Source organism: Geotrypetes seraphini, chromosome 5 (assembly GCF_902459505.1).
Source record: "Geotrypetes seraphini chromosome 5, aGeoSer1.1, whole genome shotgun sequence".
NCBI lineage: Eukaryota > Metazoa > Chordata > Amphibia > Gymnophiona > Dermophiidae > Geotrypetes > Geotrypetes seraphini.
Genome location: NC_047088.1, coordinates 113,034,945 through 113,052,481, shown reverse-complemented (window position 1 = coordinate 113,052,481; position 17,537 = coordinate 113,034,945). Strand labels below are relative to the sequence as shown.

Genomic DNA, 17,537 nt, shown 5'->3' with positions numbered 1-17,537 from the left:
TAGAAAAGAATAAATAATGTGTAAACTAAAAACCAAGAACAACATATTGTAACATCGAACTCAGAATTAATGAAATAACATGCTAAAAGAAGTTAACCCCCCCCCTAAAATAGGGCATATATATACTTAAAATGATGGCTAGTTACAAACAGTATGCCTAGACTATATAGACCTAAACAGGGCAAAAATAAACGTATGGGAAATGAACAGCTGATAATGCAGACTGTATCTTGAAAACATAAGCCGATAGTAGCTCAAAGACAAGCCGACTGGGTAGATGAAAGATGAACCTGGGAAAGATCTAAATTATTGTACAAATGAGCTTCTATTAAAACCAAACAATAAAACCACAGCACTTGGGAAAGTAAAAAAGGGAGAGTAAAATGGACTTACCAAACAGGTCTCTGCACTGATGAGATAAACTCGTATGCAGAATAAATGTGAACACGTGACAGTGGGGCTATGATATTTGATCCGTTGAAAGAGGCGCCAAAAAAGTGTCGTCAGTGGATTGAATGCACACTGATAGGGGAGGGGCATCGGGCTGTTAAAAAATGCTGCTTTAATAAATAAATGAAAATACTGATGAAAAACTAAACAAAAACCCAAAACCATGATAAAATGCCGAACCTGACTGCAAGTGGTAGTGAAAGAAGCATAAGACACCCGTAGTACTGTTAGTGCCAGAGCTGCTTAGAATAAAGAACCGTGCTGTACATGAGGAGAAAAAACAAAGAATGAGGTGATAAGATGTAAAGTGCTGGTCCCTCACTGCACCACTTGATAAAACTAAGGAGCGATGTTCTAGAGGAGGGGTGCCCACACTTTTTGGGCTTGCGAGCTACTTTTAAAATGACCAAGTCAAAATGGTCTATCAATAATAAAAAATTTTAAAAACCCCACAAAGCACACTGTACGCAGAGAAAATGTTAATAATCATTCCTATTCCGGGGTTTTTTCAAAGAGGTCAAAGCAGATCACTCTATGCACTGTCACCTCAGTAACAACCATACAAAAATAGACAAATACTCCCCCCTCCCTTTTTACTAAACCACGATAGGCAGTTTTTAGCGCAGGGAGCTGCGCTGAATGCACAGCGCTGCTCTCGACGCTCATAGGCTCCCTGCGCTAAAAAACGCTATTGTGATTTAGTGAAAGGGGACCATAGTGTAAAATATAGACAGCAGATATAAATTCAGACACATTTTGATCAGTAAATTTAAAATAAAATCATTTTTCCTACCTTGTTGTCTGGTGATTTCATGAGTCTCTGGTTGCACTTTCTTCTTCTGACTGTGCATCCAATCTTTCTTCCTGTATGCTTGATCTCCTCCTGACCTCATTCCCCTCCCCCAACATTTTCTTTCTCTCTTCATGCCCCCTTTCTTTTTTTCTGTTTCTTTTCTTTCCTTGTCTCCCTGCCTGCCCTCTTTCTTTCTCCTTGCCCTCCCCCAAGCCACTGCCAATGCCGCTGCTATCGGGGAACAGGCCCCCAAAGACGCTGCCGCCGCCCCAAGCTCTCCCTACTTCAGGCCGACCAGCATTCCTCTCCCCGACGTCAATTCTGCTGTCGGAGAGGAAGGCTGATCGGCCCAAGATCACGATCGATTGGGAGAAATGCTGCTGGGTCCTGCCTTCGCGGAAACTAAAAGTAGGCAGGACCCGGCAGCAAGAACAGCAAATGGCAAACTTCACTGACCTGTCTCCTGCCTTAGCCCATAGCGAACGCATGCTTCAGATCTCTAACATGTGCGTGCTGGCTTTCCTTCTTTCTCCCCCCCCCCCCCCCCCGGAAATAACTTCCAGTTTCGGAGGGAAGAGAAGGGAAGCCGGCACACGTTAGAGCCCCGGAGCATAAGTTCGCTACGGGCTAAGGTGAAATCTCCAAGCCGGCTTTTTTTGTTGTTGTTTTTTAATGTTGAGCAGCAGCGGCAGCTGCAGAATTTAGCGGTCATCTAAATTACCCGGGCAGACCGCCCAGCTGAAAGAACATAAGAACATAAGAAGCGCCATCTCCGGATCAGACCTTCGGTCCATCAAGTCCGGCGATCCGCACACGCGGAGGCCCTGCTAGGTATACACCTGGCTTATTTTATAGCCAAATATAGTAGAGGTACAATCGTATTCCGTGAAGAACAATATTTTATAAATATACGTTGTAAATAGTTAAAGTAGGGGTTCATTCACACCAAAAATAACAAGAACAGGACAGTTGACAAAATCATAAATAAACGGAGAAAAATAAACCTCAATTGTGGGTCGCCGGGACTACACAAGTACCCAAAGCTCACCACCTCATCACGCCATTTTGAGAGAAGCAGGCCTCCCGGTATACAGCTGACAGCGTGGAGATAACCTAGTGTAAACGATTCCCCTGAAGTAGCCTGCTTTCAGGTGAAATAGAAGATCTTTTCTATCGGGACGAAGATGTTTCTTCAGATGAGTGTTTGACTCTCTTATATACGCTACTATGCAGGTTTTATAGCCACGCTACTAGACCCTGTTCTGAATTTACCTACAGCTGTAGCTGTTTGCCACAAATATAGTTAGTTTGGGGCTGTTTCACTTAATCATAGAAAATTGTTGGACGTTGAAACTCAAACCCTTTGAGAATATTTTGAAAACTATTCTTTTAAAGAGATGTTGAAGTATGAAAGTAACTTATAACTGTACGGAGTTTTTTTATAAACCCGTGATGAGGTGGTGAGCTTTGGGTACTTGTGTAGTCCCGGCGACCCACAATTGAGGTTTATTTTTCTCCGTTTATTTATGATTTTGTCAACTGTCCTGTTCTTGTTATTTTTGGTGTGAATGAACCCCTACTTTAACTATTTACAACGTATATTTATTTTATAGCCAACCATATCTTTATATGCCTCTCTCAAGGAGATATGCATCTAGTTTGCTTTTGAAGCCTAGGACTGTCGATTCCGCAATAATCTCCCCTGGGAGAGTATTCCAGATGTCAACCACTCTCTGTGTGAAGCAGAACTTCCTGATATTAGTCCTGAACTTGCCCCCCCTTAGCTTCATTTCATGTCCTCTTGTCCGTGTCAAATTGGACAATGTAAATAATCTTCTCTGCTCTATTTTGTCGATTCCTTTCAGTATTTTGAAGGTCTCGATCATATCCCCACGCAGTCTCCTTTTCTCAAGGGAGAACAATCCCAGTGTTTTAAGTCGATCCTCATATTCCAGTTTCTCCATACCCTTCACTAGTTTAGTTGCTCGTCTCTGCACCCTCTCCAGCAGTTTTATATCCTTCTTTAAGTAGGGAGACCAATGTTGGACGCAGTATTCCAAGTGGGGTCTGACCATTGCCCTATAAAGCGGCATTATAACTTTCTCCGATCTACTCGAGATTCCTTTCTTTATCATGCCCAACATTCTATTTGCCTTATTTGCCGCTGCCGCGCATTGTGCCGACGGCTTCAGGGTCCTATCTATCAGTACACCCAGATCCCTTTCTTGTTCACTTTTTCCCAGAGTTGCACCTGACATTCTGTACTCGTATTCCTTATTTTTACTGCCTAAATGCATTACCTTGCATTTCTCCACGTTGAACTTCATCTGCCATTTCTCCGCCCATTTTTCTAACCGACACAAATCGCTCTGGAGTTCCTCACTGTCCTCCTGCGATCTGATTGCCCGGCAGAGTTTTGTGTCGTCTGCAAACTTGATGATCTCACTGGATGTTCCGTTTTCCAGGTCATTGATATAAATATTAAAAAGGATCGGCCCAAGTACCGAGCCCTGGGGTACACCACTAGTCACTTTCTCCCAGTCGGAGAACTTCCCATTTATGCCCACTCTCTGCTTCCTGTTTTCCAGCCATTTGCCTATAGGCAAAGGCCCTAGGGAGAACACTGCAGATGATAGGAATGGGGACTAAAGAAATGGGTGGAGTGTAGGCAGGGTCATATGTCCTCTCTTTGTCTTTCCAAATATGGAAACCCTATGTATATGCATACAAATCTAAATTATTGCAAGTATAAAATAATGGCCATCACAGCACATATTTTAAGTGTTTTAAATAATAATTGCACAAACAAATCCATGATTTTACACTCCCAAAACATTTTCTGGAATACTTTTGCCAAGCAAAAATTCTGATTTGTTCACATAAGAGCCTGACGCAGAAGAATGAACACATCACTGCAACTGTGTGTACTTTTTAACACTCCTATAATGCATTCTATCAGTTCCCGGCATTAGGAGCAAAAAGGGGGGGGGGGGTGTTTAATGCATGCTAAACTATGTAGTAGTCTTCAGCACATATTCTTAATGAACAGCTTATAATATATAAATGCCTAAGATCAATATATATGTTATATCTATTATGTTTGCTTTTGTTTGAGTCCAATAACTGCTTTCATCTCATCCAAAGCTAGCCAGTCAGGCTATGTTTCGCAATCAGTTACTTAGTTTTTCCTTTCCCTGTGTTTGTGCCCTTCTAACTTACTTAGCTCAGCTATGACAGTGACAACCTGTATATAAGATCATACACTGGGGCACCTTCTAGAATCCTACAACTGTGGACCTTAAGTCTGATTACCGAAAATGGCATAGCACAATAACTAGGACGCCCTCTGCAGTATTTCCAACTGTCCCATAGAGCAGAAAACTGGCCCATTAACTGAGCCAAGGTCTTTCACATAGCAGCTTATTGGTAATTTCTACTACACTGGCCCCAGGGTAAAGGTCTTTTAATAGGCATTTATATCAGTATGTTGAGGAAACAACAAAACATCTCTCATTATACAAGGACTTTTTCATTAATGATCTACAAATGTAGTGAAATACGAAAACAAAGTCAAAAGGACACAGTTTACACCGTTAATATTGGTCTACTCTATACTATATTCACCAGGAAGGAGACACTGGAAAGAAAGTTGCAATATTTTAACAACAAGGAGATCTGCAAAACTCTTCTCCCCATCCCTTCTCAAAAAATAATAATAAAAAAAATCCTGAATTAAGGGGAGAGCATAGAACAATTTCTCTTTGTTTTGTGGTGAGTTTTGGAAGAAGGTAGGTGACCCAGCATGTTCTTCTCATACTGTTGGTACTTTGAGCTCAAAATGTAATCAGGACTGGAACTGCATCATACAAACCTTCGTTCACAACCATCGTAGAAATTTTGCATTTATATTATAGTATCGCCCCTCCACTCAATATATCTAATTTGGTCACTATAGTGACAGCCCTAAGCCAAGAAACATATACAAAGAGGCTCCTACCAGAATCCTGCAATAATGGGCCTAAATTGTGTTCTTAGATGCCACTCTTAAGCAATGATCATGACTTCTTCACTTCCCTCCCCTTCCTCAAGGAGCCCACTTTTGTTTTTATTCTTCCTAGCCCAATAAAAAGTTGGAAAGAAATTACAGATAAGGAATTAAGAAGGTCTGTCAGTCCAATAATCTATCCACCTGGTAACAAATTAACTCTGAAACTGAAACAAGAACGGGACTAAATTTGGCATGGAGGAAAAGTCAGTAAAGATGCGGAGGGCATAATAAAAAAAAAAACCGTCTAAGTCCATTTTGGGCCTAAGATGCTAGTCGCCCAAAGTCAGCAGTGTCTGAAGTCCATTCTCAAAAAATATGTCCAAAACTTTTTTTCCCCGAGAATCATCTAATTATACGTCCAGCCGTTTGATCGTCCAGACTGCCAAGTCGTCTATCTTTATACCACATTCTCGTCCAAAAATTTGGCCAAGTCCAAAACGCCTAGAATAAGACCTTTTTGGATGTGGGAGAGTTCAGCAAAGTGATGGACTGTCCAACCAGAAATGGCAACAGAGTAGTGGGGCACCTTATAGGGCACTGCTGTGAACTTCACAAAAAGGATGCCACATAAACATCTCACCACAACTCCCTTGCAGGTCATGGTGATCCCCCCAAAACCTACTATACCCACCTGTCTACCACCCCAATTGCCTTTATGGCTGCAGGTAGCACCTATATGGCAGTACAGTAGGGTTTGGGGGGTTTTGGTGGGCGCACATTTTCACCATGAATGCGGTGGTTAGAGTGGCTTATAGGCCTGGGTCCTCCTCTCTATGGTTCACTAGCCCACCCCCCAGACTACTTAAGCCACTTCTGTGCAACTCTACTAAGCCAAGTGCTGTTGTTCCGGAGGCAGGTATGTATGTTTTTATTCCAATTTTTATGGCAGTTGGGGGGGGTCAGTAATCACTGGGGGAGTGTGTGTGGGTCTGTACTTTGTGTCTGCAGTGGTTATCTGGTCACTCTGGATACCTTCTGAGCACTTATACCTGTTTTTAGATCGCCTAAGTCACAACGTTTAAGTTCCTTCTAGGCAGTCTTGTCAAACTTTCGATTATCATTGCAGGATGACGAAGTTTGGTTGGCCCACTTCTCGCACGCCTACCCTAACCACTCCTCAAAAAATGCCCCTTTTCGCTCTGGACGCACAGTGGCAGTCAAGAGGCCTTAGATGCCTCTAGATACATCTAAAAACTGGTTTTGATTATCGGCACTTGGACGACCTGTCTTTTAGGCCATCCAAGTGCCGATTCAGAAGGTTTTTAGATGTATTTTCATTCTGATTATGATCCCCAAAGAGTTTAACGTGGGCCAGATCAGGTCAGAGATTCCAGAGACAAAGTCCCCCAAAAACTGGCTGAATGCATTTGTATGAGTGCAGTTATAGTAACTAAAGCATGGAAACATTAATTCACTAACATTGTAGTTAAGATATTTCATCTTTCAAAACTGCCCCACTGTTCCCCTCTGACAGTCACAGAGAGCAATACAGATACAAACATACATCTCACAAATAAGCACACAGATGCAAACATACAGAAAAACAGGTACAACACACCTACAGACCCACATGCAGAGAGACTGGCAATAATTCCATGAGGCAAGTGCTGCATGCCTTTGATACCATGCATCTCATCCCTCTACTGCTACCCTTTACTCTGCTGATCTGACTTCTGGTGATTCAGATGCGCATTTACTTTTCCTTGTTAATTCAACTGAGAAATTTAGTTATTAACCAACCTTATAGGTTTCTTAATGTTTGCTATTGTGACACCTAGTGATTGAACCATTTTGCTGGTTGCTATGGGGTAAATTCTATAAATGACACTGAAAAATCAGCACCAGAAAAAAATTGATGTGGTGTGCTTTCTATAAACAGTGCTTCAAAGTGAATGTCGTTTATAGAATAGTGATAAGAACAGATTCCCATGCCCAAAGTTAGGTGTCAGTACTTAGATAGCTGAAACCTGGTTTAAATACTGATGCTTAACTCTTGGCATTTAGACATGGTAACGGCACTATTCTATAACAAATGTGTACAATTTCGCCCCTTCCCTCTTTTGAGCTGAGCACAAGCAGATTTGAATGCCAAGTGTTATAGAATAGCATGCAGGAAAACACATGCAGAAATTCCAATTACTGGCAATTAACTGCAATAATTAACATCGAAGTATTGCAAGTTAGTGGCTCATTAGCTAATCAATTTGCATGCACATCTTTGATCTGTGCATAAATTTCAGCACTATATAGAAATCCAGAGTTACGTTTACAGCCACCTACCAGGAGAGAAACAAGTCAACATCTGTTGCCTTCGGGAAGTGGTACCCTGTAGTTTGATACATACATCAATCTCTCTGCCTCTTTTGCCCAAACTACACCTCAGGAATGCCTTAAGCACAGCTGATGAGAAATTAGGCACATTCTTGAAAAGTGCTTTTATATGCATTTATGTGGCTGTGCAATTTTATAAAATAATTTTATAAAAGTCATTTTCTGTGTGAAAAATATGTTTAACACTTGGAAAAAGCTTAATATAATTACCCCCAACCTCCCCAATTTGTTCTGCTTACCAATAACAGTAAGAAACGAACATTTATATTTCATTATTCATCATTCTCATTACCTGCACAGCCATTAACAAACACACAAGAACACTTTGCTTCCTCCTCAGGAAGAGATTCACATGGTACTAGGAATTGGTTCCCATCCAAATGATTCCAACAACCATCTTTCAAGGTTTCACAGAACCTTCGACATGGGGGATGCGTTACCAATAAGGATGAATTACACCGTGGCATTAGCAGCAAGCAAAAAAACCATTCCAAGTAATGATGACAATGAGATTTCAGCAGCCCCTCCCAATCATGAAAAGCAGCTCGGACCTCTGCTACAGTGCTATGATTCAAATAATTGGGCAGCATGAAGCTCTTTATTCCCAAGCTGTGACAAAAAGGCAAATTGGTTGGTGTGGGCAAGCAATGAGCAGCTGTTGGAATCAATCCAGGCAAAAAGAAAATACTTCTTGTGACACTCTCTCTAATATCTGGATTGGAATTTTTTGTGTTGTTTACTAAATCGAAATCAAGAGATTCAGCCTGATCAGCAGAAAGCAATCCAACTAAATTAGTTGCATTACTATTAGAAATGGAATTACTACTAGTCCTGCTCAACAGTAGGACACCTATCCTAGAGTGGTTAGAGTGATCAATGCTCTGAGGAAACTGATTGCTCTTAAGGTGATAAGTACTGCTACCATAAGATGACGACTGGTTCAAACCTTTGGCATAATTGAATAGGCTATTTTTAAAAGTAGGAACCACATGGGAGGGACTAGCATCAAATATGTTTGGGGGGTGATTATTCTGTGGGTCCTGCAAGTCCAGAATTCTTGGTTTCTGGAAAATACTTTCACTTTCCAAGCTCTTTTGCTGGAAATCACCAACTTCTGTCACTTTTCTCAGACTATCGACTCTTTCCTGGCTCCATCCTGGAGGAAACTGATATACTGACATTGTGTTATCATCAGACTCAATGACACCACCCAAAGAAGCAGGTAAGGAAGTACTACCTGGCCGATGAGTCCCATGTGGCTCTAGGAGACTTGAAGTACGATTTTGAATGAAAGGAAGTAGTACAGGTTCTGGATGCAATCCCTTCCCAAAATCTGTAGAATTAATGTGTAGATCTTTAACACTGACTGACTTCACCAATCTATTTGTCAATTCTCCAGAGTCACCCGATCCATTAGAGTCACTAAAAGGATCACTAATACTGTTTGACTCAGAAGCAGCAGGCAGCATAAGAGTAGCAGCTGTGGGTCCCATTGTTGAAACTTTATTAGTTCTGTTATCATCCCACCGCTGAACCATGCTTCTGATTCCGTCAGCAACATTTAAAATCTCAGCACCTACTCCAGCAATATTCTCTTTGTTTTCTTTTGACTGAGACTGTAAATTTGTAGTTGGTGCTGTGGTAAAGACTGCAGCTAATTCTGGCTTTCTCAGCTGAAATATATCCCATATCCTTTCATGCTGCTCTATTGTACTTTGAGAAGGACTGAAAGTTTGCTTTGTGGTCCCCGATGCTGTGATTCTTGACACAGTACTTGAAGACTGTTCTGTAGTATCGGGTATTTTGGCTGTCTCAGCAGCTGAAAACTGATCTGTAGTCCTCAGTGCCATGCTTACTGTGGAATGGAAAGGTGTTTCTGTCTGCTTGTCACCCCAAAACCAGTCCAAAAATTGTGGATGTGAAGAATCAATGAAGACAAAGAATAGAAGCACGGTCACAAATCTGCCAGCTGCAGCCATCAGAAGCTGCTGTAGAAGCACAGTGTGGCTGAAGAATATCTCCGATAGTTAACATTCATTTGTCCTCTGTAGTTTGCAAGCCCTGCTCTACGCTAATAACTGAAAAACTCAGGGAGGTGTGGCTAGATCAACCCAAAACCTAACCTCCTTTTTTGCTCCCAGCCCCTCATTCATGCCATGAAAAAAAGCTAAGGGAGTGAAGTCTTTCCAGTTGATGTTCTCAACTATAGACAAGACTGTAAATGTGAGGCACTATCACATACCTGGAAGTTTTTGTTCCTCTCCAAACTTCAAAGCTAAACTTTTAAAATTTCAGAACAAGCCAGGGAATGCTGCCAGAAACCTGCATCAGTAGGCTGCTATTTTTATTTCAGTCAAGCCCTCTCTTGCACACTTATGCTTTACTGCCTGAACTCAGATTTAATTGCATCTCTGAAAGCATATAAACCAGGAGATTAAGAATTAGATTCATTTCTCTATAGTACCTCAAGACTTTGAATAACATGGTAAATAAAAAGTCTGATATGACAGCACAAGGAGAGAGGGAGAAGGACTGCAGCTTAAGAAACAAAGATCAAACAAAACCCAGGGAAAGTGCCAAAACGACAGCAGAAGAGAGCATTTGGCATACTGAAAGAGGAAAAAAACCTCACATTTCAGTAAATCAGCTATCAAGGCCAGTTAGGCAGGGGCTGCCAGACAGGGCTTCGTGGCTCTGGCATGTCCACAGTTTCAGTGTCTCAGAACCCTCCCCCCAGCAAAACAACTGTTGTAGCAGTTTCTTACAGTGCTGTGCACCAATCACAGACCTTTCAGCAGGAGACTGCTGCTTTGGTAGGTCATCTTCCTCATTCCTGCCCTCCTGCCAAAGTCAGAAAGTCTCCCACAAAGTGGACTCACTTAAAGAGCCATTTTTTTCAGTAGGCAGGCTCAACATGCACAGGCCAGCATTAGAGGTCACTTGATCTTCTACTTACGTTTGCCCCACCCCTCCCCCAACCTGCAGCAATCTCCTTGTACAAACTGCCTTTTTGCATACACTGCACAGAAGGTTGGAAGTGTACTCACAGCTCCTCTGCCACTTAGCTGCAGTCCAGCCAAGGTTGACAAGCCTGCGTTGTCATCTTTTGTAGAGTGGACAAACATTAACCGACTTCATTCATCCTCCAAACCCACCTGCCATTGCATGCAGCTGGCTCACAAACACTGCAATGCTATCCCCTTCAGCAAAGGGGGCACTTGGAGAAATTGAAAGGGGACAGGTTTAGAACAAACGCTAGGAAGTTCTTTTTCACTCAGAGGGTGGTGGATACATGGAACACGCTTCCAGAGGCTGTTGTAGACAAGAAAACATTAAATGGTTTCAAAGAAGGTTTGGATAGATTCCTAGATGAAAAAGGGATTGAAGGGTATAGATAGGTATAGACCACTACTCAGGCAATGGGCCTGATGGGCCGCCGCGGGAGCGGACTGCTGGGCAGGATGGACCTATGGTCTGCCTCAGCGGAGGCAACTTCTTATGTTCTTAATACACTACATGGAGGTGGCTGACACAATTCTGAACCCTGGAACAGTCAGTCAGCCCTTTAGAGGCTAGTTCTTGCAGTGATGTACACTCAAAGCTAAGCTTCAAAAAGCACTGGAGCAGCCTGACAGCCATTGGAGGCAGGGTTGCCAGATGGCAAAAAAATTTCAAGCCCAACACATGGCAAAAAGTAACCCAAAAGTAGCCCAACTTATGTCAGAGTAGCCCAAACAATTTGCCGCTGGAAACGCCTCTAATTTATCAAACAAATACGTCATACAAATACAAACTGTTTATTTATACACTGCACATATCCCAAAAAGTCCATAACGGTAAACAAAAGACCAAAACGTAAATACAAAACATTCAGGGGAAAAAATAATAAAAACAAGCACTTAACGTAAAAGTACTTCCCAAAATTAAAAGCTCTTCAAACTTCTGGACATAATGGGCCAAATTCTGTATAGGACGCCCAGTCTCAGAAGCCGCCTAAGCAGCTTTAGAGAAACACACACGGGTGTCTTATATAGAATTGTGTCTGTCCTCACGGACAGACGCCTAAGTCTGCCTAACCACCATGATTCTCTAACTGGTGTCCATGTCACAGGCACTGGTTAGAGAATCGGGTTGCCGCTGAGCTGCAAAGATGACTAGCAGAAGGGAAGCCCAGTCCCTCTTGCTAGAACCCTCCTGAATGTCTGTGGCAGGAGTGTCCTATTCCTCCTGCCACCACTCCCTCCCTCCTAAGACATCCCCTGGCAGGAAGGATGCCCAGCCAATTTACTTAGGTCCCAGATTCCCTTTTCTTTGTATTTTTAACTGTCTTCCCAGGATCACCTATTTTACATTTTGGCCCCATTTGTCCAGCATCTGTCCCCTCCCCCTCCCATCTCTATCCTGAGCTTCTCTCCTCTGTGTTCCTCTCCATTCCCCTGCTTCTATCAACCCTCTGTCAGAATCACCCCTTTTCAATCAATGTCCCTGTGTCTAGTTGTCATTTATGCCCCTGTCTCAATTCTCTCTCCCCATCAAGCATTCTTCTCCATATCTGTCCCTCTCTGTGCCCAGCACTCAGTCCCCATCTAGAATCTCTTCTCTGTTATGTTCTTCTTGGTTTGTTGGATCTTCCACTCCTGAGCCAGCAGCTCTCCTTTACCTCATCTCCATCTCTCACTCATCCCTCTCTCATGCCTGTTCCCCTTCCTAGTCAGCATCTCTCTCATCCCTGCACACCCCGGCAAGATGTATACCCCCCATCAGCATCTCATCCCTAGACCCCCCACCTCCAGCCAGTATCTCTCTCATCCCTGTACCCCCCAGCCAGCTGTATACCCCCCACAGTCAGCATCTCATCCCTGTATTCCCCACCCCAGTCAGCATCTCTCTTATCGCTATACCCCCAGTCAGCATCTCATCCCTGTACCCCCCACCCCCAGCCAGCATCTCTCATCCCTATAACCCCAGCCAGATGTATAGCCCCCAGTCAGCATCCCATCCCTGTATTCCCCACCCCCAGCCAGCATCTCTCTCATCGTTGTACACCCCAGCCAATTGTATACCTTCAGTCAGCATCTCATCCCTGTACCCCCCCAGCCAGCATTTCTTCTCATCCCTGTACCACCCAGCCAGCTGTTTACTCCCACCCCATCAGAATCCCATCCCTGTACGCCCCACCCCCAGCCAGCATCTCTCTCATTCTTGTCGCCTTCCAGCCAACATCTCTTACACTCTTTCCTATCTCCCCTGAGCAAGCATCTTTCCAGCTTCCTGATGTAGCGTAGCGAAACACAGACTGTGATGGAGCCGTGAACTGACCTTTTCAGATAAGTGGTTTACTGTTAAACAACTTTTGTAGAGCCATAACATTTGCCACTCCAGTAGAAACGAGAATCCTTGCTCCTTGCAATGTGTTATGATTAAAATTCAAGCACCTTTCCAGCGACATTGTACCGCTGCTGTTGCGCCTTGCTGAAGAGCTTATGAGCACATTTAAATATTTAAAAGCCTATAATGTTATATTATTATATTATTTGAGAAACTTGCCCAGTATTGATGAAAGGGGGTCACAGTGGCCAATCCAGGTCACTAGTACCTGACCAAAACCCAAAGAGTAGCAATATTCCATGCTACTGATACAGGGCAAGCAGTGGCTTCTCCCATGTCTTTCTCAATAACAGGCTATGGACTTTTCCTCCAGGAACTTGTCCAAACCTTTCTTAAAACCAGCTAAGCTATCCGCTCTTACCATATCCTCTGGCAACGCATTTCAGAGCTTAACTATTCTCTGAGTGAAAAAAAATGTCCTCCTATTGGTTTTAAAAATATTTCCCTGTAACTTCATCTAGTGTCCCCCTAGTCTTTGTTATTTTTGATGGAATGAAAAATCGATCCACTTGTACCCATTCTACTCCACTCAGGATTTTGTGGACTTCAAACATATCTCCCCTACCGTTTTAGTCTTTCCTCAGACAGGAATTCCATCCCCTTTACCATCTTGGTCACTCTTCTTTGAACCTTTTCTAGCGCCACTATATCTTTCTAAAAAAGGAATTAAAGGAGTTAAGATCTTTAGTCAATCTTTGGCTTTTAAATTTTTGCAACTATGGAATGAACTCTCCTTAACTCTGAGGAGCCCCAGTCTTTTCCAATCTTTTCATAAATTTCTAAAAACTTTTCAATTTGTTAAACATTTTGAGAATTAATTTCTTTCAAAACTTTTGTTTTTTTACTTTCTTCAGTTCATACTTAATTGTTGTAAACCGAGTCGAGCTTCCTTAGGTTGATGACCCGGTATATAAAGTTAAGCTTTAGTTTAGTTTGTTTAGTTTAGACCAGAATTGAATGCAAAACTCCAGATGAGGCAGCACCATGTAGCGATACAGGGGCATTCTAACAATCTTACCCCCTTTTTTTTTTCTAAGGAGTGCTAGCGTTTTTAGCACATGCTACATTGCCGTGAGCGCCTACCCCGCATTACGTGCCAAAAACTAGTGCCGCTAGTAAAAGGAGCCCTTAGTCTTGTTAACCATCCCTTTTATAATAATTCCTAGCATCCTATTTGCTTTTTTGCTGCCACCACACATTGGTCAGAAGGTTTCATCGTATTGTCCACAATGATACCCAGATCCTTTTTCTGGGCGCTAATCCCCAAGGTGGACCCTAGCATCCGGAAACTGTGATTCAGATTATTCTTTCCAATATGCATCACTTTGCATTTGTCCATATTAAATTTCATCTGCCATTTGGACGCCCAGTCTTCCAAGTTCCTAAGGTCCGCCTGCAATTAGACTCCACTGCTTACTATCCTCCATTGAGAAAAATGACCATTTAACCCTACCCTCCGTTTTCTATCCGATAACCAATTCCTAATCCACAACTGAACTTTGCCACCTATTCCATGGCACTTTATTTTTCTCAGGAGCCTCTCGTGAGGAACGTTATCAAAACCTTTCTGAAAATCTAGATACACTTTATCACCTGACTCACCTTTAACCATATCTTTATTCACACCTTCAAAGAAGTCAAGAAAATTGGTGAAGCAAGATCTCCCTTGGCTGAACACATGCTGAGTATATCTCATTAAATCATGTTTGTCTACGTGTTCCACAATTTTATTTTTTATAATTGTTTCTACCATTTTGCCCGGTCTGTAACTTCCCAGATCTCCCCTGGAGCCCTTTTTAAAAATCAGCGTAACATTGGCCACCTACCAATCTTCAGGTACTACAGACGATTTTAACGACAGGTTACAGATCATTGAAATGTGTCAGTTTTGAGAAAGGAAAGATGTTAAACTTTAACTGTGAAGGCCGCAGAAAAAATAAGGTGCTTGGAGGGCCACAGAAAAATACAATTAATGTCTTATTAAAGAAATGACAATTTTGCATGAGGTAAAACTCTTTATAGTTTATAAATCTTTCCTTTCAAACTATAAAGAGTTTTACCTCATACAAAATTGTCATATCTTTAACAAGATATTAACTATTTTTTCTGCGGCACTCCAAGTACCTACAAATCCAAAATCTGGTCGCCGTAGATGAAGAAGGACATGGTACTACTCGAAAGGGTCCAAAGAAGAGTGACTAAAATGGTTAAGGGGCTGGAGGAGTTGCCGTACAGCGAGAGATTAGAGAAACTGGGCCTCTTCTCCCTCGAAAAGAAGAGATTGAGAGGGGACATGATCGAAACATTCAAGATACTGAAGGGGATAGACTTAGTAGATAAAGACAGGTTATTCACCCTCTCCAAGGAAGGGAGAACGAGAGGGCACTCTCTAAAGTTGAAAGGGGATAGATTCCGTACAAACATAAGGAAGTTCTTCTTCACCAAGAATGGTAGAAAACTGGAACGCTCTTCTGGAGTTTGTCGTAGGGGAAAACACCCTCCAGGGATTCAAGACAAAGTTGGGCAAGTGTTCAAGCTCAACTGGAAAGTACGCAGGTGAGGCTGAGCTCATTTAGAGCACTGGTCTTTGACCTAGGGGCCGCAGCGTGAGCGGACTACTGGGCACGATGGACCACTGGTCTGACCCAGTAGCTGCAATTCTTATGTTCTTATGCAAAGGGTTTGATTTTGAAACCACTGCCGTAAACTGTACTATTCACATTTGGGTTTTTGCAGCCCAAATGCATGATCTTGCAATTCTTAGCATTAAATTTTAGCATTAAATTTTAGCTGCCAAATTTCAGACCATTCTTCAAGTTTTGCTAAGTCTATCTTCATATCATTCAAACCATCCGGGGTGTCTACTCTATTGCAGAGTTTGGTATCATCCGCAAAGAGGCAAATTTTATCTGACAGCCCTTCAGCAATATCGCTTATAAAAATGTTAAAAAATAACAGGGCCAAGAACAGAACCTTGAGGCACACCACTAGTAATATGCCTTTCCTCAGAAAGATCTCCATTGACTACTACCCTCTGTTGTCTTCCACTTAACCAGTTCTTGACCCAGCCTGTCACTTTCGGGCCCATCCCAAGAGCACTTAGTTTATTTATTAGCCATTTGTGTGGTACACTTTCAAAGGCTTTGCTAAAATCTAAATACTCATACACCACATCTAGTGAACTTCCTCTAACCAATTCTCCGGTCACCCAGTCAAAGAAATTGATCAGATTTGTCCGAGAGGACCTACCTCTAATGAATCCATGTTGCCTCTGGTCCTGTAATCCACAGAATTTCAGAAACTTCACCATTCTCTGTTTTAAAAGGATTTCCGTTAATTTACTTACCACAGAAGTCAGACGTACTGGCCTGTAATTCCATACTTCTTCCTTACTTCCACTTTTGTGGAGAGGGACTACATCCACCCTTCTCCAGTCCTCTGGTACCACTCCAAACTCTAGAGAAGCATTGAAAAGGTCAATCAGCAGAGCCATCAGAACTTCACCAAGTTCCTTCATCACCCTCAGACGTACACCATACGGCCCCATCGCTTTGTCTACCTTTAATTTAGCTAGTTCCTCATAAACAACCCTCTGAAAATCGATCAGGGTCTACCACTCCACCATCCCTATTCACATTTGTCTTCTGCGGTCCTACTCCTGGATTTTCAGTCATGAACACAGAACAGAACAAAAATATCTGATAAGCAATTCAGCCTTTTCTTTATCAGCTTCTACATATTCCTCCCCTTCATTTTTGAGTCTCACAATGCCACTTTTGTACTTATTCCTATCACTAATACATCTAAAAAATATTTTGTCTCCCTGTTTTACCATATCAATAATAATAATAATAATTTAAGAACATAAGAAGTTGCCTCTGCTGAGTCAGACCAGAGGTCCATCGTGCCCAGCAGTCCGCTCCTGCGGTGGCCCATCAGGTCCTTGACCTGTAAGGTGATCCTTTGTCTAAAACCCCTCAATCCCCTTTGTCCATCTATCTATACCCTTTCATAATCCTATCTCTACCTATATCCCTCAATCCCTGTATCCTTCAGGAATTTATCCAATCCTTCTTTGAAACCCTTTAATGTACTTTGTCCTATCACAACCTCCGGAAGCGCATTCCAGGTGCCCACCACCCTCTGAGTGAAAAAGAATTTCCTAGCATTGGTTCTAAACCTGTCCCCTTTCAATTTCTCTGAGTGTCCCCTTGTTCTTGTGGTTCCCAATAGGCTGAAGAATCTGTCCCTTTCCACCTTCTCTTGTAAGTCTCTATCATGTCTCCTCTGAGTCTCCGCTTCTCCAGGGAGAAGAGCCCCAGCTTTTCTAACCTGTCTGCGTATGAAAGGTTTTCCATACCTTTTATCATTTTTGTCGCTCTTCTCTGAACCCTCTCGAGTATCGCCATGTCCTTCTTAAGGTACGGTGACCAATATTGGACACAGTACTCCAGATGTGGGCGCACCATCGCACGATACAGCGGCATGATGACTTCCTTCGTTCTGGTTGTAATACCCTTTTTAATA

The 17,537-nt window shown here is 42.5% G+C and overlaps 1 protein-coding gene across 1 annotated transcript in view; it reads right to left on the bottom strand.

Annotated features, from left to right (window-relative positions):
• COL18A1 (collagen type XVIII alpha 1 chain) overlaps positions 1-9,682 on the bottom strand; it is a 585,697-nt gene extending 576,015 nt beyond the window's left edge. Inside the window, exon 1 of the mRNA XM_033945055.1 lies at positions 8,860-9,682. Coding sequence (XP_033800946.1) covers positions 8,860-9,601 — 742 coding nt within the window. The 5' untranslated portion in view covers positions 9,602-9,682. The remainder of the gene's footprint in view (positions 1-8,859) is intronic.
• Between the last annotated feature and the right edge of the window lie 7,855 nt (positions 9,683-17,537).